The following is a 23,107-nucleotide window of genomic DNA, read 5'->3' as shown; positions in this document are numbered from 1 at the left end:
GAGAGAGAGAAGTAGAAAAAAATGGGAAATTGACCTGACGCTGTTCCTTTCTTCAAACTATGACTCTCCTCCATCATTACCTGCTCTGGCCACTCTCCAGTACCTTTCAAGAATTGTTTCTATATTTTATCTATCATTTATAGTTTTTACCTGTGAGAGGATTAGTCCAAAAGAAGCTATCTTCCATTCCTAGAAGTGGAATCTCCCAACATTAACTTAAAAGGAGCAGTACAGCTTATAGCAGTGTTGATTCTGCCACTTGCCTGCTAATGTGGCCATCACCAAGTCCTCCTTGCAGCTGCTTTGTTTTTTCCTTTGTTCATACTTCCTGAGTGTAAGCAAGGGGAGAGGATTAACATCAGGGAATAGAATTTTCTCTCTCCTGAGTCTGAGAAGGTAGTTAAGTTGTTACATACTTGTTACTGGGAAGAGAGAGTCCCCTGTGCTGCAAGGAAAGGAAAGAGTATACATATGGTAAGCCCTGCTTTGTGTCCAGCGCTTGCCAGGCACTTTACGTATTTTATCTGATTTAACTCTAATAGTTACTCCATGAAAGTAACTGTATCTGTGCCTGTATTCACTTTCAGAAATCATGTTAATGTTCCCTTAAATTTATCATAATTTTCTGCAGTTTAGAAAGGATATTACTATTTGCTGGCAATTCATAAAAGAATGAAAGAGTCATGTAAAGCAGATTTGATTTCTCTGCTATTAAAATCATTGAGCTTTATCATTTCAGGTTTCACGCACAATCTGCATATGTGACAATAGCACCAAAATTACACTAACTATAAACACAATTTGGTGATAACAACCTGTTAGTTTTTATAGTGGTAATTACTGTCAGTACTCTGAATGACAGGGCAGCCAGTTCTGAATTGTGTTTTCACTTGAAGCCTACAAATCATTATAAGTACTCTCGGTACAAGGATCTGATGGCTCTTCAGAAAAGAGTTTCACAGAACAAAAGAGCTGCCGTCATCTTCTTCTAATCCTGGATATTAGGAATGTGTTTTCAAAAATAAGGTTCTAATAATCATGGGGGATAGTCATTCTTTAATGGAGATGAGACATAAAATGCAATCATGGTTAGAAACTTTTTCTGGAGATACGTTTTAAAAGGGACGGTAGAACAATGTCTATTAAATAGTGACTTAGATGCAGCGGTTGTGATGTGCCTAATGAGTGGCTTTTTGATAATCATGATTTGATAAAAATAACTATAGTGATTGCGGTTGAATGTTGATCAATTGCATTTATTGTGTCTTCTAGCCTGATGAAAGATTATTTTTTTAAGCCGCCCATTAATCAGTTCAGCCTGAACTTCCTGGATCAGGAACTAGAGCGATCCTACAGGGCCAGCTATCAAGAAGAGGTATGTTTTTTCCTTATAATTTCACTGAAGAAATTAGTAGCGCTCACTGGGTGATTCATGATTAATTTTGTGCTTTAGCAAGTGATGGGTAAGTAGAAGCTAATACTGATTTCCCACAATCCACAAACCCTAAACCGCAACTGTATATGAATTTTTCTTTACAAGGGAGAAACCCCAGCCGATTATCTATGTCCTTTGTCTTAAAGCAGCCTCGGCCAGGTGTGGTGGCTCACACCTATAATCCCAGCCCTTGGGGACTGAGGCAGGTGGATTGCCTGAGCTCACAGGTTCAAAACCAGCCTGAGCCAGAGTGAGACCTCATCTCTAAAAATGGCTGGGGGTTGTGGTGGACATCTGTAGTCCCAGCTCCTTGGGAGGTTGAGCCAAGAGAATCATTTAAGCCCAGAAGTTTTGAGGTTGCTGTAAGCTATGATGTCATGACACTCTACTGAGGACAACAAAGTGAGACTTGTCTCAAAGAAAAAAGAAAACCCCAGCCTCATCATCACCTTTCTTACTATAGCTGTGTCTCCTGGCCCCTGTGGCTGTCCCTATCCCTAGAAGACCCAGCCCCACCTATCCTGGAAGGGAGCTCCTATCATGCACTCATCCGGGGTTCTTGAGTACGACTTTCCTCCTTGTTGCCCCGTCTGGTTTTTTCTTCCCTGAAATGGGCGCAAGAGCCAAGGAAGCCTTTATCTCTCTCCATAAAACTCTGGTTCCATGTCCCCACCCCACCCTGACTGCATCATCTTAACCTCTGTTGTCCTTGAACTCTCAGCCCAAACATCATTTCCTTAAAGAAGCTCTTCCTGACCCCAGGCTGTATTTTACTTCCCCTATAGACTTTCTCTTCTTTGCATGCACCTCATTTTAGAATCTTTACTAGTGCAACTCTGGAATCATTATGCCTCCCTCCCAAGACTCTTCATGAGGCAGAACCTGGTCTTTCTCATTCCTTCCACCCCATCATCTAGCATGGAGCCCACACCTCCGTGTGCTCAGCAGGTGGTTATTGAAAGGAATAAATACAAGAACCTGGAGCCAGGTTTGAATTCTAAGCAGCCTTTTCCTGCATTCTTTTCCACCAGGCTCAAACCTGACCTCTATGCATGTTCCCAAGTCAAAGGACCCAGGACTGAAAGGGCTTCTCATGCAAATTCTATTTTTCATTTAGCAGATCTTTATTAAATGTCTATTGTGTCCAGGCACTGTGGCCTAGGCTCTAGAGAGACTATCGTGAAACAGATAGAGTCAATTCATGCTTCGTGGGGCTGGAGGTGCCACCTTCTGTCAGCCTCCAAGGGACAATAAAATTCACATCCCAGGCATGACTCCTGCAGGTGGTTGGTTGGTGGCCTGTAAGACAAAACATTATTTCATTTAATCCTCATAGCAGCCCTTTAAGAAAACTTATAATTATCCCAATTTTACCAAAGAGAAAGCCAAGGCTAAGAAAGGCCAAGTGGGTGGCCCACTCTCCCAGCAAGGCTGAGCATCAGCTGTCTGACTTTCAAGCCCTGAGTCCCGGCTGCTCCTGGTGCTGCACTGCTGAGCCTGCTGAGCAGAAAGCAACTTTACTGTCCATTCTTCCAGGCACCAGATGTTCCCCCAGGCATTGACTTCGGGGCTGAGATGCAGAGGTGAGAGGTATAGCCTGAGAAGGAGCAGTAATGAGACAGCAGTGACTGTCCAGAGCCAGAGGTCTAGGAATGCCCTTCGAGCACACTGTGAAGCCCCAGTCCCAGGGTAAGGGTTCAGAGGACAGTAACTCTGGAGCCTACTATAGTGAGAGGACCAGGAATTAACCAAATGTGGGAGGGAACATTCCAGAAAGAGGGTTAGCATCCACAAACTTCAGAGATACAAGAGGCTGATGCATCCAGGAAGTTTGTATGTGCTTCCTAGTAGAGGGTGGGATGGGAGAGGCAGGAGGTGGGCAGGGGCCAGATTGTGGCTGCCTTGCCATGCTGAAGGCCAACAGGAGCTGTTGAAGGTCCAGAGCATGAGGAAGCACCATCAGACTGTGTTTTATAGAGATCTCAAGGCTGAGTTGAGGAAGGGGATGGACAGTGAGCAAGACAGGAGGCCATGCAACAAGTTGGACACCGTCACCAAAAGGCAGTCTGCATGTGGTAGTTTTCAGAACACCTAAAGCAGTGAATGTAAGCCTTGGCTAACCCACATCAGGAACAGGGGAAGTCAGGAAATCTTAGGCTTCAGGTGGAAGTGAAGCTGCCCCCTCACAGTCCAGCCTGCTGGAGCACTACAGCAGCCTTTGAGCTCCCCCAGCCCCCTGCAGCACCAATGCCAGCAAACTGCAGTGAGCCCCGGCTAGTCTCTGGAGCTCTGAATGGAGCCCCTAAGAAGGGGGGGTGATATGTGTGCCTCTGCTACAGTGGGTCAGTGTAGGCAGCATCGCCTCTGAAATGCTCAGCCCTTTTGAGGGGATTCCAGAGGTTAAGGCCAGACTGACTCTTTGGGACACAAAGACACCCCCAGAACATAGACTCAAACCTTGTCCCCTGGTGGTGTGGAAGGGTCTGAGCCTGACATGGGACTGACTGACAGTCTTGCCCCAGTGTCCAGGCTTACCCTTCTCCCTTGCCACCTAGCTCCTGGGATGCGGGGTGCAGCCAAGGCTCCCAGAGCCAGTTTGTCTTGAACAGAACATGCACCAGACCAAAGATCAGTTACAGGCCCTTTTTGCTCCCTGCACCCAGCCTGAGTCCAGCTGGGAGGCCAAGCTGACTTCCACTGCCTCTTGGTTGTTGCCAGATGGAAAGCAACTTAAGTGGTTTGTGTTTCTCTTTCTCCCAACTACAGCCCCTGCCTTTAAGTCCTTACCTTCACCTTCAGCGCTCCCTGGACAGAAGTTAGGGGAGCACCTGGGTGTCAGCTTATTGGAGCTGAGTCTGGGTGTAGGTCCTCGTGTGACCTTGACTTCCCAGTCTCTATACCAAGATCATGGTGTGTCCTTCCCTGTGGACTGTTGTAAGCATTGATGGATTGTGGCCTACAAGGCCCACACAGGGCCTGGATCTACTCATCTCTTGGACATAATATCATCATTGCCTCCTTCCTTCACTCCCTAACACCATGTGAACACCTCTGTATCACACTTGACATACCATGCTGACCTGGGACCAGCCATTTGGTGGAAAGTTTTAGCACATTGCATCTCTGTGACTGTCTTTACAGATGGAGAGTCATAACGTTGCCAGTCACTCATCTTTCAGGCTAAATATGCAGTATCTGTGAAAAATACTGCTTGTCATTGGTTGCTGTGTAACCCTGATCAAGTTTCATAACTTCCCTATGCCTAAGCTTCCTTATCAAGTGGGTAGCAGGGAGTGGCCTACCTAACACACTGTCACCCAGGAGGTCCAGAGTAGGCAAGCATTCAGCAGACATTGGCGGTTTTCCATCTGAATGATGCTCCATGACCACTGTGGCCACTCCGAGTCATTCAGTTCCCCTCCTGCCCCACACAGGTTATAAAGAATTCCCCTGTGAAGACCTTTGCCAGTGCCACCTTCAGCTCCCTTCTGGATGTGTTTTTGTCGACAACAGTGTTTCTCATTCTCTCCATCACCTGCTTCCTGAAGTACGGGGCCACTGCTGCGCCTCCCCCTCCTGCTGCCCTGGCAGTCTTTGGCGCCGCCCTGCTGCTAGAGATGCTGTCCCTTGTGGTGTCCATCAGGTAAAGTGCCCAGCCAATGGGGCAGGGTGTTCTCTAGTTCTTAGCCTGTAGCTCCCTCTTCTGGCATGACAGATTATGGCCGAGCAGTCTGACTGCAATGCAGTCCCTGGTCAGAAGCCAGCCTCCCCACTTGTTTGTGGAGACAGGCTGACATTTCCTTCCTACCTCAGCCCTGTGTCATAGTGTCCTCCCTCCAAGATGCCGATACAGGCACAGGTGGGGACCTTGGGCCATGCAGCCCCAATGGCAGCCACTTGTCCTTGTATCTCCAGGGTCAGACACTTAAAAGGAGAAAGGGGGGGGCATAAGAAGTGAGAAAGGGAGAATGTGAGGACAAGAGGTGTGCAGGGTGCAAGTGACAGGTAGCCAGTGGGTCAGCAGGCACTGCTTCCGTGAGTAAGAGCCAAGCCACAAACCTTAGAGGAAACCACAGGCACAAATCTTCACAAGCTCAGATTAACTGGTGGTCTCTTAGGTGTGACACCAGAAGCACAAGCAACAAAGGAAAAATAGATGTTTGGCTTCGTCAGGATGTAAACTCTGTGCTGCAGAGAACACAATAAAAGAAAGAGAGGCCAGGCTCCATGGCTCACGCCTGTAGTCCAGCAGTTTAGGAGGCAAGAGGATCATTTGAGCCCAGGGGTTTAGGGGGTTGCTTGACAACCATGCTGACACCATGGCACTCTAGCCTGGGCAACAGAGTGAGACCTGTCTCAGAAAAAAAAAAAAAAAAGAAGAAAGTAAAGAGAACCCACAAAACTCACAGAATGAGAGGAAATATTAGCAGATCAGATCATATCTGACAAGGATCTACTGTCTAGAATATTTTGTAAAAAACCAATAACCCCCATGAGAAAAAGAAAACCCACTTTTCAAAAGACAGAGGATCCAAGTAGACCACAGGTGCTGGTCAGGAAAGCTGGGTCCTTGGGGTCCCAAGGACCTGAGGAAACTCAAGGCTGCTCTGAGTTTCCCTGACTCTGTGCACACTGGGGGCACTCCATTTACCCCCGGCAGATCACCCCATGTAACCCACCTCCTGGGTGCCACAACCACCTTATCCAGTCCTGCCACTCTCAACAGGATGCCTGTCAGCCTAGGGAAGTCCCACCAGCCGTTGCCCTCAGGAGCTGAGGTTAAAATAGAAGTGAGGGGACAGACCTTGAGTTTCTACTACTCTTACCCAACATCCCAGGGCAGAAAAAAATGGCTTTGGGTCTGGCCCTGAAGCTTCCAAACACCAGTTTCTCCCACTTTGGGCTGGAATACCTGCTGCCTTTCTCTAGTTACCATGACACCCCTTGGTGTGATCTCCATCTTTGCTGTCTTCCTGAATTCCCCAGGGTGGTGCCCCACGCCCACAGCAGGTGACCCTCCCCCTCCACAGCCCTAATGGACTGCCCCTCCCCAACCTCAGCTCTCTACTCCCTTCATCCTTCAGAACCTAAATAATGCCTGAAGGGTTAAAGAAAAGGTGTGGATGATTATAAGAGGAACTTTACCAGCTCGGTGCCTGTAGCTCAGCGGCTGGTGCACCAGCCACATACACTGGAGCTGCGGGTTCCAATCCAGCCTGGGCCTGCCAAACAACAATGACAACTACAAGCAAAAAATAGCCTGGCGTTGTGGCAGGTACCTGTAGTCCCAGCTACTTGGGAGACTGAGGTAAAGAATTACTTAAGCCCCAGAGTTTGAGGTTGCTGTGAGCTGTGATGCCACAGCACTCTATGCAAGGCAACATAGTAAGACTCTGTCTCAAAAAAAAAAAAAGAGGGACTTTACCTAACAAATGCAATTAGTGTAACCTGCTTTCTTGTACCCTCAATAAATCCCCATCAATAAAAAAAGAAAGAAAGAAAAAAGTATGAAGACAATGCTTGCCTCAGAGCCATCAAGAGGCTGTAGGCTCCCATATTAGAGGGAAACTAGGGGAATTGGGCAAGGAGGGTGGCCATGGAGGGAAGGGAGGACAAGTGGGACTCAGGAGCTGGGACCACACCCAACCCAGCTCCTAGGACCCACTCCGCTCATGTGGAAGTCCTTCCTAGGATCTACTTCCAGGGAGCCCAAACCAAGCCATCTTCAAGCCCCTGGTCTATCTGAGGTTTTTTTTTAATCAGCCTCATTGTGATGTAATTTACATACAATAAGCTCACTCATTCAAGTGTGCAATTCAGTGATTTTTAGTAAATTTGCAGAGCTGTACAAATATCATCATAATATAGTTTTGGATATTTCCATCACTGCAAAAGCAAACCTGTCCCCACCTGCACTCACTGCCTACATGTCCACCTTGTCCACACCCCAGTTTCCCTCTAAGAAGGGAGCCTACAGCCTCTTCTTGATGGCTCTAAGGAAAGCATTTTCTCCACATCTTTTTTTTTTTTTTTAAACCCTTCAGCCATTATGTCTCATTCCTTCAGACCCGGTTCTGAGGATAGGGGTTGGCTGGGTTCAGGAACTTCCAGGGCTAAGGTGCTGAGACTCGCACCCCAGGATTGAGGGCCTGACACACTCTTGCATGAGCATGTGCAGGACTTAGTTCAGTTTGCCAGGAATCAAGCCCTAGGAGAGGTCACCCTGAAGATTTCCCCTGGTCCCACTGAGGACCATAATTGGGATCCTAAATCACTAAGAACCTGGGCTATGTAATACTCAGGATCCCCAGGGAAGCCAGCTGTGCTGAGTTCTCACACCAGCCCAGGGTCTTACCCACCTCATCCAGAAAGCTTCCACATCTCATCTCTGGGTTTCATTCCTCCACTTCTGCCCCAGCCAAGCATGAGGGTAGCTGGTCTCATCCCTGGACGTCTATGGGCTTGGGGACTATCACAAATGACCCCCAACCTCCTCTGTTCCTGGCTGGAGACTCACTTCCCTGTCCCTCCTCATAGGACCCCTGCATTCTGCCTTTGCACATATTTGTGGTTATTCTTGGACATCTTCCAAGGCTTTATTATCCTTTAAATATTAGGAAGCCAGGGCTGTCCAAGATCCCAAAAGGGTCAGGCTATGCCTGTGCCCTTTTGGGAAATGGCCAGAGAGTCAGTATTTCCTTGTCATGGCCACACACAACCAAAGCTGTCAACACACTGCAGGTATTCAGGGGTGAAGGTGCCAACTCCTGGTGCAAGAGGCTCTTATATTGAACCATGGTGGCTCCTGACCTCTCCAGAAGCAAGGATAGTGGGCCTGTCACAGACCCTAGGATATAGGCTCTGGACTAAGATGTTGCCTGCAAGTTTTCAGCCTCTGTGGGTGCCCGGGGGCATGACAAGTCTGTGGGCACAGGGAAAAGCTTTGTTCTGGCCACTTGTAGGACATTTGTATCCCCACTAGAAGCCAGGAGCACCCCTCCATCACTGTGGCAACCAGAAGGACCTCCCAAAACTTGAGGATACCTCCATAACCACCCCAGTTGAGACCTCATGGCAGAAGCAGGTGGGAGGAGGTGATAGCAGTCTGTGGCTCCCCAACAGACTTTCCTCGGGGCCTGTAGTGTTCTTAGAAGCTCCCTGAGACCAGCACGTTTTATCAGAGTACAAGTACCCTTAAAAATAAGGCATACTGAGCTGAGTCAGCCTAGTTTCCTTATCTTCTACCAAAAGTGAGGCGGGGGCTCTGCCTACTCCATGCCTGCCCCAGGACAGCAGCAGCACAGTGAGGGTGGGAGGTGAGCAGCCCTGACAAGGTCCCCACTCCCACCTTCCTTGGCGGGCAGACCCACCCTAGACCCTCCTCCTACAGGATGGTGTTTTTCCTGGAGGACGTCATGGCCTGCACCAAGCGCCTGCTGGAGTGGATCTCAGGCTGGCTCCCGCGCCACTGCATCGGGGCCATCCTAGTGTCACTGCCGGCACTTGCCGTCTACTCTCACGTCACCTCTGAGTTTGAGACAAACATACATGTAAGTAAAGACTTGGGGATTTTATCTCTACACTCTTCTCCAGACAAATTCTCGAATTTCTCTATTTAAATTATTCTATTATATGGAATAGCAGTTTTAAAATAGGCTCTTAAAGAGGCACAAACTCTGATGCTACCTTGGTACTTCTCTTTTTAGAAGGCAGCTTGGCACAGGCCTGTCCAGGTGTTCATACCCTCTCACAGGCTGGGAAGTCTCCCCAGTGGGCACAAGTCTTCTCTAATGCCACTTAGTTCTCAACAGGTTTCAAATCGGTTCTTTTCCTTTATTCTTTATAAAAGAGCATCTGTCCCACATTTTTAGACAATAATAATAATGTGCCAGTCTGCACAATTGGCAGAAATACTAGCCCCCTTGGGAGGATCACTTCAGGTGAGGAGTTCCAGACCAGCCTGAGCAAGGGTGAGTCCCCATCTTTACTAAAAACAGAGAAGTAGTCTCAGCTACTTGGAAGGCTGAGGCAGGAGGATCACTTGGGCCCAGGAATTTGAGGTTACTGTGAGCTATGATGATGCCACTGCACTCTATCTGGAGCGAAAAGAAAAGAAAGAATTGACAGAAATGATTGACTGGAACCTCTTCTGTTGATCAGGAAAGGACCTTTTGGTTTAAACTCCATAAAGAGTAAACTAATACTCTTGTGGAAGGTTGTAAATAAGTATAATAGCTACCAGCAGGTGGACTGCATTTGGTGCTTTAACACCAAATTATATTTCCATAAGCAGGTGTCCAAAGAAAAGCTTTTTGAAGGTAACTGATCACACAGTAATAGTTTTCAAATGAGGAATCCTTGCTTTCCACCAAAACAACATGCCATTTCCACATACAGTGTGCACTTGTAGCCTAATGTTCTGGTTAGTGGTCCTAAAGGGGTTTGATCTGTCCTTGAAACTGCTGGCTAGCCAAAGGAAAGAATTATTGCACATAGATAAGCCATTTGGTACCATTGGAAGTATTTTCACATTAGCAGAAATATAGGTGAGCAGCAAATGCTTAGGCAGTCTTGCGTAGAGCCCGGGTAATGCGCGGTGGGGAGGCAGGTGGCCGTCGCTAACTCTGTACCTCTTACAGTTCTCCACGTTCACTGGCTCAGCTGCGCTGATCGCCGTGGTGCACTACTGCAACTTCTGCCAGCTCAGCTCCTGGATGCGGTCTTCCCTTGCCACTGTCGTGGGAGCCGGGCCACTGCTTCTGCTCTACGTCTCCCTGTGCCCAGACAGGTATGCAGCCCATACTGCATGCCAGGCACCCCAGGCACAGGGGTACCTTGCCTGAAAGCACTCACGCCTGGCTGAGTTTGCACATTCTCTGATAGCAATGTTTACCATCGTGGCCCAAAATGACTTTCAATAAACATCACGTCAGAAAGTTAATAAGATGCCCCAACAGTAATATGAAAAAGAAAATCACTTTTAACAACATGCCATATACAATAGTTGAATATAGACATGCTTGGAGACATAATGCAGTTATCACATGAGTTGGAATCTAACAAAGCCAGACTTGAAGCATTTCATACAAGATGGTCAAGGAAATGAAAGAGTAGAGGTACAGAGAGACATGAAAATGAAGAAGCAGCTGTTCCTGACCTTACCTGGAGTAGAGTTCATGTACAAGACAGGTTAGATTGTGGAAGTGGACGAAATGAAGACATAAGGTAATCTTGCAAGTGACCTGGGCCTTATTTATGAGTATTGTGTCAAAAGAATATCCCATGTTCCTATGACACAAGTCACAGAAATGATGATCCGTCACTGGACATATCCCTTATCTTGAAATCCCACCATATATCAAGGAGTAGTTCAGTACTCAGAATGGCCTTTGAAACTGTAGGACTGATGGGTGCCAAGGAATGGAGAGGATGGTTTGGATGTGGAACCAGGAGTGGGCAGTAGACCTCCCAATGGGGGACAGGATCAGTTCCCATCTTTGTGCTACAAATATTAAAACATAAAAAAGTACAGGACAGCACTTTGGGAGGCCGAGGCAGGTAAATCGCCTGAGCTCAAGAGTTTGAGACCAGCCTGAGCAAGAGTGAGACTCTATCTCTAAAAACTAGCCAAGTGTGGTGGCAGGTGCCTGCAGTCCCAGCTACTCGGGAGGCTGAGGCAAGAGGATTGCTTGATCCTAAGAGTTTTCTGTGAGCTATGACACCACAGGACTCTACCAAGGGTGACAGAATGAGATTCTGTCTCAAAAATAAACGAATAAATAAATAAGACACAGAACAACAGTGATAGGTGCTGTATTTAAAATATCCTCTATTGGTGAGATCCAGTGAGATCCCTGTCTTTCACGTATTCTCCTAATTAAATAATGTTTGTTTGGTTCCTAGTTTGTTAAATGAATCTCACATTGCCTGTTGCTTGTTTGCAAGTGGTTTGGGGGCTTTTAAGCTTTTCAATTAAATATGGAATTAGAACTACAATAATACCTTGGATGACAGGATGCACGTAATGAACAATTTATGCAGATATTTCATGATATCACAATTCCATTAAATTTCCGTTTGTGTAACAAACTTCTGAATATTGTGCTCTTTCTAGAACTGCTTATAGGTCTTTCATAGTTAACGTGTATTGAGGAACCATCTTTTTACAGTTATAGGCAAGCAGGATATTTTAAAGTTACATGAGATGTTTCTTTATTGGGCTTTGCAAGACATCTATCTAAAATTCTGGCTTCCTAAATTATTATGACAACCAGAGGGACCTCTAACATCCCAAGATACCCACTAGGAGTAGTATTACCGTTAAGTAAATTCAAGAGGGCGAGGTGTGTGGCTCATGCCTATAATCCTAGTACTCTGGGAGGCCGAGGTGGGTGGACTGCCTAAGCTCAGGAGTTCCAGCCTGAGCAAGAGCAAGATCTCATCTCTACTAAAAGTAAAAAAACTAGCTGGGTGTTGTGCTGGGTGCCTATAGGCCCCGCTATTTGGAAGGCTGAAGCTAGGGGATTGCTTGAACCTAGGAGTTTGAGGTTGCTGTTGCTGTGAGCTACAATGATGCCATAGCACTCTACCCAGAGCAACAGTGAGATAGTGTCTCAAAAAAGAGAAAAAAAAAATTGAATTTGAAAGCATAAAACAATCAAACTTGTTGCCATATCAGCAATGTGAAATGTACTAGTCCCAGGTATCCTTGAACATTAAAGCAGTGGTCAGTCAGTAGTAGACAGAGTAAGTCCTCTTCTTCAATTTACTAATAAATAATAACAATATGAAAGATACTCAAATTCCCTGCACATTATGATCAAAAGGGAATTTAAAATAGAACTGTTGTTCAGTATTTGAGAAGAAACTTTAATGGATAGTTAAATTACTTCAAGCAAAGTAAAGCATGCTTTTATTGTCCTAAAGGTGTGGCCATCTGGAACCATGGTCATTACAAAGCTCTTTACCAAAAGTGTGAACAGCAATTCCATCAAAACACCTCACTGGACATTCATAGCGGCATTTAGTTGTGCCCATGGGGATTTCCCACCTGGATCTAGGAACCAAAGGGATGAGGGACGCTCTGTCATCATTCTGCCCAGAATTCAAACAGCACATCTCAGAGCAGGGGTGGTGGTGGGTGTCCTTGGCCCAAATTCGTCACCCATGTAAGATCTTCCCATGTATGTGGAGCCCCCCACCCCCTCAGCACTGCTATGCCCAACCTGGGTAGAGGGATGTGGGATGGTGAGCAGAGGCATAACCTCAGCTTCTACAGAGGGGCAGGGGGCTCTTCAGAGAACTGCCCCCAGCACTGAGGGACACAGATGTGGAAGGAGAGATGGGCACAAGTGGACTATGACTATGTCACATTCACGTTATAAAAAAGGAAGGTTGTTTAAGCTCTTCTCAGCTTGCTTCCTAGAATGCCTTTTTTGCTTTTTATAATGATATTTTTCTGCATTTTAATTTCAGTTCCATGGTAACTTCACCCCTTGATGCACTACAGAATTTCAGGTAAACTTTTAATATTGTGTTTATCTCTAAATATATAGGTGACTGTGTTATTCCTGCTTATTTCTCAGCTTCCTAGAATAGTCATATCTTAAATAAAATGAGCAATGTATGTATTCTTAAAAGAAAAAATGGAAAATATCTACTTCTTGAAATATCAGATCATAGTTATAGTATCTAATTGGGAAAATAAAATAATTACTTAGACGTATTTTAGAGTTGGTATAATTTTTACATAAGAATTTAGGATGTTACAAAGAAAATCTCATGAATCAAAGAAAAATAATTATTTCCTAAGATATTTTTAAATAACTGACTATAGGTTTGAAATAATAAATGTTAGACCTTGCCTTACTGTAAGTGGCAACATAAATTTTAAAAATCTTGGAGTCAAAAATAAAAATGATGCCATATAGAATCTAGAAAAACTTAAAATTAAGTAGTTTTCAAACTTATAAGACGAGATAACTTTCCAGTTTTACAAATAAAAAGTAGAACCATGAAGAAAAAGACTAATAAATTAGAAAGAGAGAGGAAATCAAGGTTCACAGAAAAATATTTGTGGGACTATTGTATAAAACAGCAAATTAAGACTTGCATAGAGGACAAAAAACCAAAAATTCACAAAAGAGGAAATGTGGTTGGAAGACAAATATACAAGTGTACACAGTATCATTACACACTCATGTAACTGCACAATTCCTTTTGGTCTTTTTAAAGACCAGTCTCTTAACTGGAATGATGTTTTTTTAAAAATTGACAATAATCACTCGTTTGGAGTTGTTTTTTTTTTGTTTGTTTGTTTTTTTGAGACAGAGTCTCACTCTATGTCCGGGTAGAATGCCGTGGCATCTTAGCTCACAGCAACCTTAAACTCCTGAGCTCAAGCAGTCCTCCTGCCTGAGCCTCCTAAGTAGCTAGGACTACAGGCACTCACCCAGTTTTTTCTTTTTTGTAGTAGAGACAGGTCTTGCTTTTGCAAGGCTGTTCTGGAACTCCTGAGCTCAGGCAGTCAGTCCACCCACCTCAGCCTTCTAGATTGCTAGGATTACAGGTTAGAGTCACCACTGTTGGTCCCTTTTGGGCTTTCAAATTAGAGTTACAAAAAATCATAAAGTGAATGCTTAGTTCAAGGAAGAGTATAGTACATTCATGAATTGTGATAATTTTTTGTTCGTTACCAAGCAGTTAAAATATAAGTTTATTTTAATGCTTACAATCACCTGATATATTAGATGACTTTGTTCCCATTTTCCAGATGAGGAGGTTGAGGCTCAGAGAAGTTAAGGAACCTGTTTTTAGTCATACAGCTAGTCCTTGGCAGGGTTTAAACCTATTCATTCTGCCATACCTCGTTATTTCTCAAAATGTTGTAATAGTTTTGGAAAGCATCTTGACAATCTGTATAATAAAGTCATAAAAGTGTTCACAACCTTCAATAATAACCTAATAATTCCATTTTTTGGTTATTTGCTGAGGAAACAATTCAGTATATGACAAAGACTACATGCTAGAAATTATCAATCACAGTGATAATATTGAAAATCCACTGGCAACTTTAGTTGTCAATAATAAAGGAATTAAGTTACGATAAATGTAATCATACTACAGCTATTAAAATGTGGCAAATATAGAATACAGGATTTCATTTATTATGCAAAATTGTGTATATATTATTATATAATTAATATTAATAATTATTGTGTATATGTCAAGGTATTTATTTACATATATAAAAATTAGAGCTATAATAGTCATGATATAATAATGGGTGATAATTCAAAAGCAAAATACTGGCCAGGTACAGTTGCTCATGCCCAGGTGCATCAGGGGTTCAAGACCAGTGTTGTGGTGGGCGCCTATTGTCCCAGCTACTCAGGAGGCTGAGACAAAAGGACACTTTGGCCCAAGAGTTTGAGGTTGTTGAGAGCTATGAAGATGCCATACCACTCTACCCAGGCAGAATGACAGAGTGAGACTCTGTCTCAAAAAGAAATAAATGAATTAAAAAGAATAAAAAGTTGGGAGCACAAGTTTTAAAAGAAGCTAAAAGGCATTTGAGGGAAAAAAAAATCAATTACCAAGTACTCATTAAAGAAATCAGTCATGAGAGGCCGTCATTATCTCTCTGTATCTTCAGCCAGCCAAAACCAGAAACAGGCTGTTTTATGGCTTCAGTTTGCTAAATGTTTGAAGTCAGGGAAGCTTTACATAGGACGCCAGTTAGCTGGGCTGTTTCAGAACTTACAGGTACTGAGTCGTAACCTTCCCCTTCAAAGATGCACTCAGCAGGTATGTCCTTTCTCATGTCATTGTTCTCCAGCTCCGGAAGGAATCTGTGCAATAGCTCCTTGCCACGTGACCTCAGGAGGCCAGCCAGCCTGATCGGCCAGGAGGTGATCCTTGTCTTCTTCCTCCTGCTCTTGTTGGTCTGGTTTTTGAACCGAGAATTTGAAGTCAGCTACCGCCTCCACTACCACGGGGACGTGGAAGCAGATCTTCACCGCACCAAGATCCAGAGCATGAGGGATCAGGCCGACTGGCTGCTGCGGAACATCATCCCCTACCATGTCGCCGAGCAGCTGAAGGTATCCCAGACCTACTCCAAGAACCATGACAGTGGAGGCGTGATCTTTGCCAGCATCGTCAACTTCGGTGAGTTCTATGAGGAAAACTACGAAGGAGGCAAGGAGTGCTACCGGGTGCTCAACGAGCTCATCGGGGACTTTGATGAGCTCCTGAGCAAGCCAGACTACAGCAATGTCGAGAAGATCAAGACCATTGGGGCCACATACATGGCAGCGTCAGGGCTGAACACCGCCCAGGCCCAGGATGGCAGCCACCCGCAGGAGCACCTGCAGATCCTGTTTGAGTTCGCAAAGGAGATGATGCGTGTGGTGGATGACTTCAACAACAACATGCTGTGGTTCAACTTTAAGCTCAGAGTCGGCTTCAACCACGGGCCCCTCACGGCCGGGGTCATCGGCACCACCAAGCTGCTATATGACATCTGGGGGGACACCGTGAACATCGCCAGCAGGATGGACACCACCGGTGTCGAGTGCCGCATCCAGGTGAGTGAGGAGAGCTACCGTGTCTTAAGCAAGATGGGCTATGAATTTGACTACAGGGGGACGGTGAACGTCAAGGGAAAGGGCCAGATGAAGACCTACCTTTACCCAAAGTGCACGGACAATGGGGTCGTGCCACAGCACCAGCTGTCCATCTCCCCAGACATCCGCGTTCAGGTGGATGGCAGCATTGGACGGTCTCCCACAGACGAGATTGCCAACCTGGTGCCTTCTGTCCAGTATCCGGACAAGACGTCTCTGGGCTCTGACAACAGCACGGTGCAGGCCAAGGACACTTACCTATCCTCTAAGAGACCCTGGAAGGAGTCCCTCAAAGCTGAAGAAAAGTGTCAGTTTGTCCAAACTTTAGAGGAAAATGACTGTGAAGACATGGGAATGGAAGAAGCCAATGAACTCACCAAGCTCAACGTCTCAAAGAGTGTGTGAGCTGCCCGAGGTGCTTTGCTCATGGAAACACAGTAATATTTGTATTGGGCTGTTGTGTTTTCTCAGCGCCACAGCCTCCATCCCCGGACATGATGTTATGTGGTCATTTCAGCCCTAACTTCTGTGTGGATCACAGTTATTCAGGGTTCATTTTCATCCATTTCTTTCCCTTTCATCCCTTCCCTGGACATTCCCCCTTGGGGTGATCTGCTCAGCACGTGAAGAGAACAAGTGCCTTCAGGGCTCGGCCTTGGCCTTGAGTCTAGGGACAGAGGCCAACAGTGGAAATCATGGCTTTGGGTATTATTTGACATTTCAAACAAAAGCTGTGGTTGAGATACCATTTTCATTGCTTTTTCTCATGAGACACTTATTTCCGGGGGCGGGGGTCGCTAATGCAATGTTTTTTATTTCTTTTCCTGTATCCCCATAATAGTGTCTCCCAGTTACCTTCCCTTTCTACTTAAGCACATATACGCACACACTTTCATTTCTGAATCTGATATAAAGTGCCAGTAATTCACTGAGAGGGGGTATAAGATGGGAGCATGGGCACCTGCACCTTCCTAGGCACCTGGGCCCTGGCAGGCTATGGGTAGACCAGGTTCCCTATGCCAGGGGGCTCCAGGGATTCCACCACGGTAGGCCAAGTTGCAGATGCTAACTGGGCACAAAGCCTGTGCACCCAGGCCTCAGGTATCTCAAAGCCACTCATCCTGACCCTTCGCCGAGGGGTCTTCCAATTGGGGATGAAGGTGTTTGTTTCAGAAGCTGACATGTCTGAGGAGAGACTCCAAATAAATGTCTGAGGGTCGCATTTATTTATTTATTTATTTATCAGAAAGGGGGGGGGGCAGGAGCCCTGGGCATCTGGTTGGAGGGAAATAGCCTGTGGGGCACTTCACAGGATGATGAGATGTCCCTTAATGTTTCGGCCACCTACGGCCACCTCCCCTTGAGCCACGTCCACTGCAGTTCTAGGGCTGAGGGAAGCTCTGCAGCTGCCCCTGCTGCCTACAGGTCCCCTGTCTGGTTCTCGGGATGGAAACCCAGCTGGGTGCAGAGCAGGCCTAGGCAGGTGGTGGCACTGTCCCGGCTCCCACAGACTTTGGGACTTTCTTCTCTCCTGCTCTCAGGCTGTGTAGGGCCTGTTTGTCACAGGATTTAGTCTTGTGAGCTAATCTCAGCCTCTTGAGCTGGTGTCCTTAAACTGTACTTAAGGACAGAGTCATCTGTGGGGGAAGGAAGTGTCCAGCCAAGGGCAGGTTAGAGAAAAGCTGAGAGGAGAATCGTTTTTTGATCTTGTTTGTAATGAAGTTTTGCCATGTTGAGTGTGAAGTTGATATCACAGTGAACTCAGGCCAGAGTTGTCCTGGCACCATCATCATGATTCTTCCAGGTGACACCAGCATACAGCTCACGGGACATTGCAGGCAGCTCCTGATGTGTTGGTCTTCCCTGATGTGCCTGGTGTGTCTGCTCTTTGCTGGTAAATCACACTAATTCTCACATCTGCATCAAGTCCTGGCATCACTCCTCTTCCCCAAAGACGTATAGATCTGCCATTTCCAGCGTAAGGAAATAGCAATTCTGATCCGCCCTCCTTCAGGGGATGTATCTGAGGCCGCTACCCCACAGCGCAGCTGGCACCGGGAAGCTGACATCTGGGGATTGAGGGCTTCTCAGTAACTTTAAAATTTTCCTCTAGGTTTTACTGTCAGTTTGTTGGTCTGCCAATAATGAAGAAAGGATGGCTGTGATAATACCTCTTGCTTCTAAAGAATGTATTCTTATACAATACCACAGATTTTTTTTTTTTTCTTAAAAAAAGAAAACACTACCTGATGCTTCCCTTGTACGTAGGGATTGTGGGCACATCAGGATTGTTCTGCCATCAGTATTAAGGTGTGTATTTGAATGTCCTCTCCTTTGCCTCCCACCTCCATGCTGCTTAGCTTTGAGGGGCTGGGCAGTTGCTGATGTCTTTGCTGTCTTGCTCAGAATGTACTCTACAAAGTTCATCTCTGCTCACACTTCTCCATCCAACTCTTTTCCTTCCCTTACCACAAAGGTGTCTGTGGCTCCTCACCCTGGAAACCCAAGGAGCTGCAAAACTGAAGTCTGGTTCAGCATTGTGCAAATAGGAGCCTCTGACAAAGGGCAACTCACCCAGAGTTTAAATTTGTCTTTAAAAAACACCCTGAGCCTTCTTAAGTAACCAGTACAGATGTTCTGTCTGGGCCATGAAGCCCCTCGGGCCTTTCCACTTCCCTGCTCCGAAGCATACCTCAGTGCATGCAGAAACACAGAACCTCTGCAGCAGAAACGTGTGTGTCTCAGTCCCTTGGCATTGAACAAATAGTCCTAGAGACACACAAGTTCTTAAGTAGTGGGTTCAAGTGCTATGGATAGGATGGATGGTTCTTCAGGGTGGCAATACCTCTTAGGAATTTGAGGCAGGAAACAATACTTCAGAATTGAATGTGTGTAAATAGTTGCTTTGAGTCGCAGTTGCTATTTCCTCCTCAGCCCCAGCTCAGATCAAATGATATATCCATATATATGATAAACAAGCACACGTCATTGTATCCGATGCGGACAAATGTAGAGCATCAGTTATGAAACCCTTCAATAGTGTGAGGGTCCCACAGATTGTGCCACCCCTGCGCATGACTCCACGGACACTGACTTTGCTGGTGGGGCTGCACCTGCACATTTGCACATGACACGGGGAGCCAAAGGGCCACGTGCTTCTCATTACTTGGGCTGTAATCATTTGTAGTTTCCAAAGATACATCTGCATTTGAATTTCTAGATTTTCGAAGTAAGCATTCTTTGGTTGTTTCGAAAATCTTATGCATAGAATCTGAAATTAACCAACTGTTTGCATTTTCCATATTTTCTTTGATCTGCTCTTTTTAAATTGTTAATTCTAGTAATTTCAAATTGCATTCACTGAAGAAATGGACATTAAAATATTCTAAAATCTAAATATTTGATGCTTGGTATTTCCTCATTGAAAAGATCAGCACTGGTTCAGAGATGAAGACAGTCTGCCTGGGGGACTGTGTTTTCTGTGATTTGTGACTGAAATTGGGAGTTTTCCTTTACATCATTATTTCAGAAACAGGGCAACTAAAAAACCTGTTTGTGTATGTGGCTTTTTTAAAAACTGCGCATATTTGCTATAGTTAACTTTAGTTGAGAGGTATTTATTTTTACATGGAATTTTTTAAAAAATAAAAATCAGGTTGCAGGACAAGTTTTGCTGGTGACAGTTTCCCTATTTTGTTAGCCCTTCTGAGTAGTTTTTTTTCTGCAACATCTTAAGGCATTGAGAAAAACAGAGTAGGCACTCTGAAAAGCAGTGTCTCCCTTAGAGAGTGACTGCAGATGAATACCTGTATCATAGCAGTCCCTGGTGTTTGGGGGACATCACAGAGCCACTCCAGAATCTAAAGTCACAGATCCTCTTCCCAGAAAAACGCACATCTTGTACACATCTTAGGGGCTCACAACGCCTCCAGAGCTGAGGCCAAATAGTGAATCTGCTGGAGCTGAGACTCTCTTGCCCCGTGATCAGGTGTTCATGAGCAACTTCAGGGCACAAAGATTCTCTTGTAGGCTATGCAAAGGGAGATGCAGACACAGCTTCTACTCCTTACTCATCTTCCAGGTGGTTGCTGGGGCCTAGGGTCCAAGAGGACACTAGTCAGTGGCAAGGGCATGCTTTCCTCTCCAGGATGATGCTGCAGGTGTCCCCAGCAGCCTTTCCAGGTTAGTGAAGAATGGTCTTTGCTTCACTGATGGTCTTATAAGGACTTGGCTCTTTGTAATGGCAAGAGCATCCAGGGACTTAGAGGATTTCTCAGTCAAGAAAGGCAGCCTCTAATTTTTGCAATCAGCCCCATAAACAGGTGTCCTCAAACTATGGCCGGTGGGCTACATGAAGCCCACCTAGGATATTTATCCGGCCGGCCGGGTGTTTTTGCCACCACTGCCTGTCCTGCTTAGCAGCTGACTCGTCCCGGGGCCCGCCGTCCGGCCCTCCAACGGTCTGAGGGACAGTGAACTGGCCCCCTGTTTAAAAAGTTTGAGGACCCCTGATTTACCATTTGTGGTTTCTATTTCATCTGAGATCTTTCACATGGTTGCTTTTTCTCACTGTGAGGATCCTTCATTATTGTGACCACATTAAATAGATCCCAGGTACCAGGAGAATGAAACTAACGGGAGAATGAGCTGGGAAGTGATTTAGAAAAAGTACACCCTTGCACACTATACACATGTACATTTAAAATCTTCCCAAATGTCTATTTTTATACACTTCGTTCATAAAAATTGTTCTTTTTTTAATAACATGACTCCAAAGAGTTGTTACAACTATTAGAGTAATTTAAGCTTGGGAATTCTTACATTCCTGCTGGGCCTGTGAGTCTGAAGGAGACGAGAATTAAGCAAGCCAAGCGCCTGCTGGAATCTCATTCATCAACAGCAGTGATTCTTAACCGTTGAAAAAAAAAACAAAGAAACTCACAAAGCCTTTGATAATTTGATGAAAGCTATGGTTCCTTTCTCCAGAAAAATGCACATAAAAATCAGTAATTCAGGAGTCCATGGATCCAGACAATGTATCCCTGACCTGCAATAACCAGAGGAATGATGACTTTTAATTATGATTATCTGTAGATGAAGTTTCCAAGAATTTCTGAACGCTCCACTGGAAACTTAATTCAACATGTTAACACTACTCATTTATATATACATTTTTTATCAAAATTGTATATTTTAGAATTTTATGTCTGAGTTATCTAAATGTACTTGAGTTACTTAAAGAACATTTCAATATATAAATAGTTGAATTATTTTCAACACTTAAGAAACATTCAGCCAGTATTTACTGAGTGCCTACCCGTGCTAAATAATGCCAAAAACTCTCTTTATTTAGATTGTTAAATTTGCTGTAATACTTGAGAATATTTGAGAAACAGGTGTGATTAGAAACTGCTTTTTTTAAAAATTATTTTTGTTCCCCATCATTCTCATGAGAAACCGTGTTTTTCTTTCTTTCTTTCTTTTTTTTTTTTTTTTTTTTTTTTTTTTTTGAGACAGAGCCTCAAGCTATCCCCCTGGGTAGAGTGCCGTAGCTTCACAGCTCACAGCAACCGCCAACTCCTGGGCTCAAGCGAGTCTCCTGCCTCAACCTCCCAAGTAGCTGGGATCACAGGTGCCCACCACAACACCTGGCTATTTTTTGGTTGTAGCCGTCATTGTTGTTTGGCGGGTCCAGTCTGGGTTCAAACCCGCCACCTTAGGTGTACGTGGCTGGCGCCTTAGCCACTTGAGCCACAGGCGCCGAGCCAGAAACCGTGTTTTTCATGATGGTTTTACCACTATGAATTCCACTGGCTAAAAGGACTGGAGTCACATGGTGACATCCTTCTCTTGACTGACATTTGTTTGTTTGTTTTTTTGAGACAGTCTCACTATGTCACCCTCGGTAGAGTGCTATGGCGTCACAACTCACAGCAATTCTTGGGCCCAAGCGATTCTCCTGCCTCAGCCTCCCAAGTAGCTGAGACCACAGGCGCCTGCCACAACTCCAGCTATCCTTTTGTTGCAGTTGTCATTGTTGCTCAGCTGGCCCGGGCTGGGTTTGAACCCAACAGCCTTGGTGCATGTGGCTGGCACCATAACCACTGTGCTACAGATGCCGAGCCTTGACTGACAGAAGACCTCTTAGTGCTAACCCTAATCTACTGAAGCTTTTCCTGTCCATGATCCCACCGAGTAATCAGTCTCCGAGGAAAGAGCAACAGATTGGAAGCATTCAGAGAAAACAACACCAACATTGCTATGGTCCCTCAATGAAAGAGGAATTCATTCCACATGCTGCCCATAGAGTCATACATTTTATATTTTAAAACATTCCTCTCCTGGTAGTGATTGGGGTCCTGGTCCCCTGTCCTCTCTGAGGAAAGCTGGGGGTTGAAGGCCCAGACCTCTCAGCCCGTCCCACCTCTACCCAGGCACAGTTGGGAGCCCAGCGTAGCTGGCCTTCAGCAGTCTTTCAGAAAGTTGCCCTTTCTGGGGCTCCCTATGACATTTATCTTCTCATGCAAACAGCATTCTTGCCCTCCTGGGTGGGGGGAGATGAAAAGGATCAGAAAGGAGAGATCATGGGATTTGCAAGGAAGCAGGCAATATCAAGAAAAGCAGAGAAGTGGAAAGGGGCCTGAAATAGGCCCCTGCCTCCTCTGGGGGCACCCTTGGGCAGAGTTGCTCCTGTGCCCTAGACACACCCGACCAGCTCTTATGCCCCTCCTTCTTGGGACCCTCATCTCATTCTGCATGGCTTTCCAACCTGTTCTATCCCCCTCAGAACTGCTCTATGGGACTCATCAGAATTCGGGCCAGCACAGCTCCAGTTCTGGTTCTCTGTGTCCCAGGGACACAGTGGCCTTCCATCAAGCCCCAGCATGCATCCTAGTCTTCACTCTACCTGTGGCCCCCACCCCCGTTCCATCATTCTCCCTCACCTCCCATGTCATCCTCCCTCCTTATTTGTAGGAGTGTAGATAGATAAACCTACTGGCCAGTTCTCACATACCCAAACATGCCTCTGCCCTTGAGCTTCATC

General features: G+C 45.6%; 1 protein-coding gene across 3 annotated transcripts in view; it reads left to right on the top strand.

The window, feature by feature from the left end:
- ADCY9 (adenylate cyclase 9) overlaps window positions 1-19,459 on the top strand; it is a 131,297-nt gene extending 111,838 nt beyond the window's left edge. For all 3 annotated transcript variants that reach the window (XM_003790833.3, XM_023513809.1, XM_023513810.1), the window contains exons 6-11: window positions 1,273-1,375; window positions 4,870-5,078; window positions 8,826-8,985; window positions 10,075-10,223; window positions 12,911-12,952; window positions 15,273-19,459. In XM_003790833.3, the coding sequence (XP_003790881.1) occupies window positions 1,273-1,375; window positions 4,870-5,078; window positions 8,826-8,985; window positions 10,075-10,223; window positions 12,911-12,952; window positions 15,273-16,467 (1,858 nt within the window). In that variant the 3' untranslated portion in view covers window positions 16,468-19,459. The remainder of the gene's footprint in view (window positions 1-1,272; window positions 1,376-4,869; window positions 5,079-8,825; window positions 8,986-10,074; window positions 10,224-12,910; window positions 12,953-15,272) is intronic.
- The last annotated feature ends 3,648 nt before the right edge of the window (window positions 19,460-23,107 follow it).

The sequence above is a fragment of the Otolemur garnettii genome, unplaced genomic scaffold, assembly GCF_000181295.1.
Source record: "Otolemur garnettii isolate 467f Iridium unplaced genomic scaffold, OtoGar3 scaffold00044, whole genome shotgun sequence".
Classification (NCBI taxonomy): domain Eukaryota; kingdom Metazoa; phylum Chordata; class Mammalia; order Primates; family Galagidae; genus Otolemur; species Otolemur garnettii.
The sequence above is the reverse complement of the archived record's forward strand: the minus strand, read 5'-3'. Positions and strand labels throughout refer to the sequence as shown.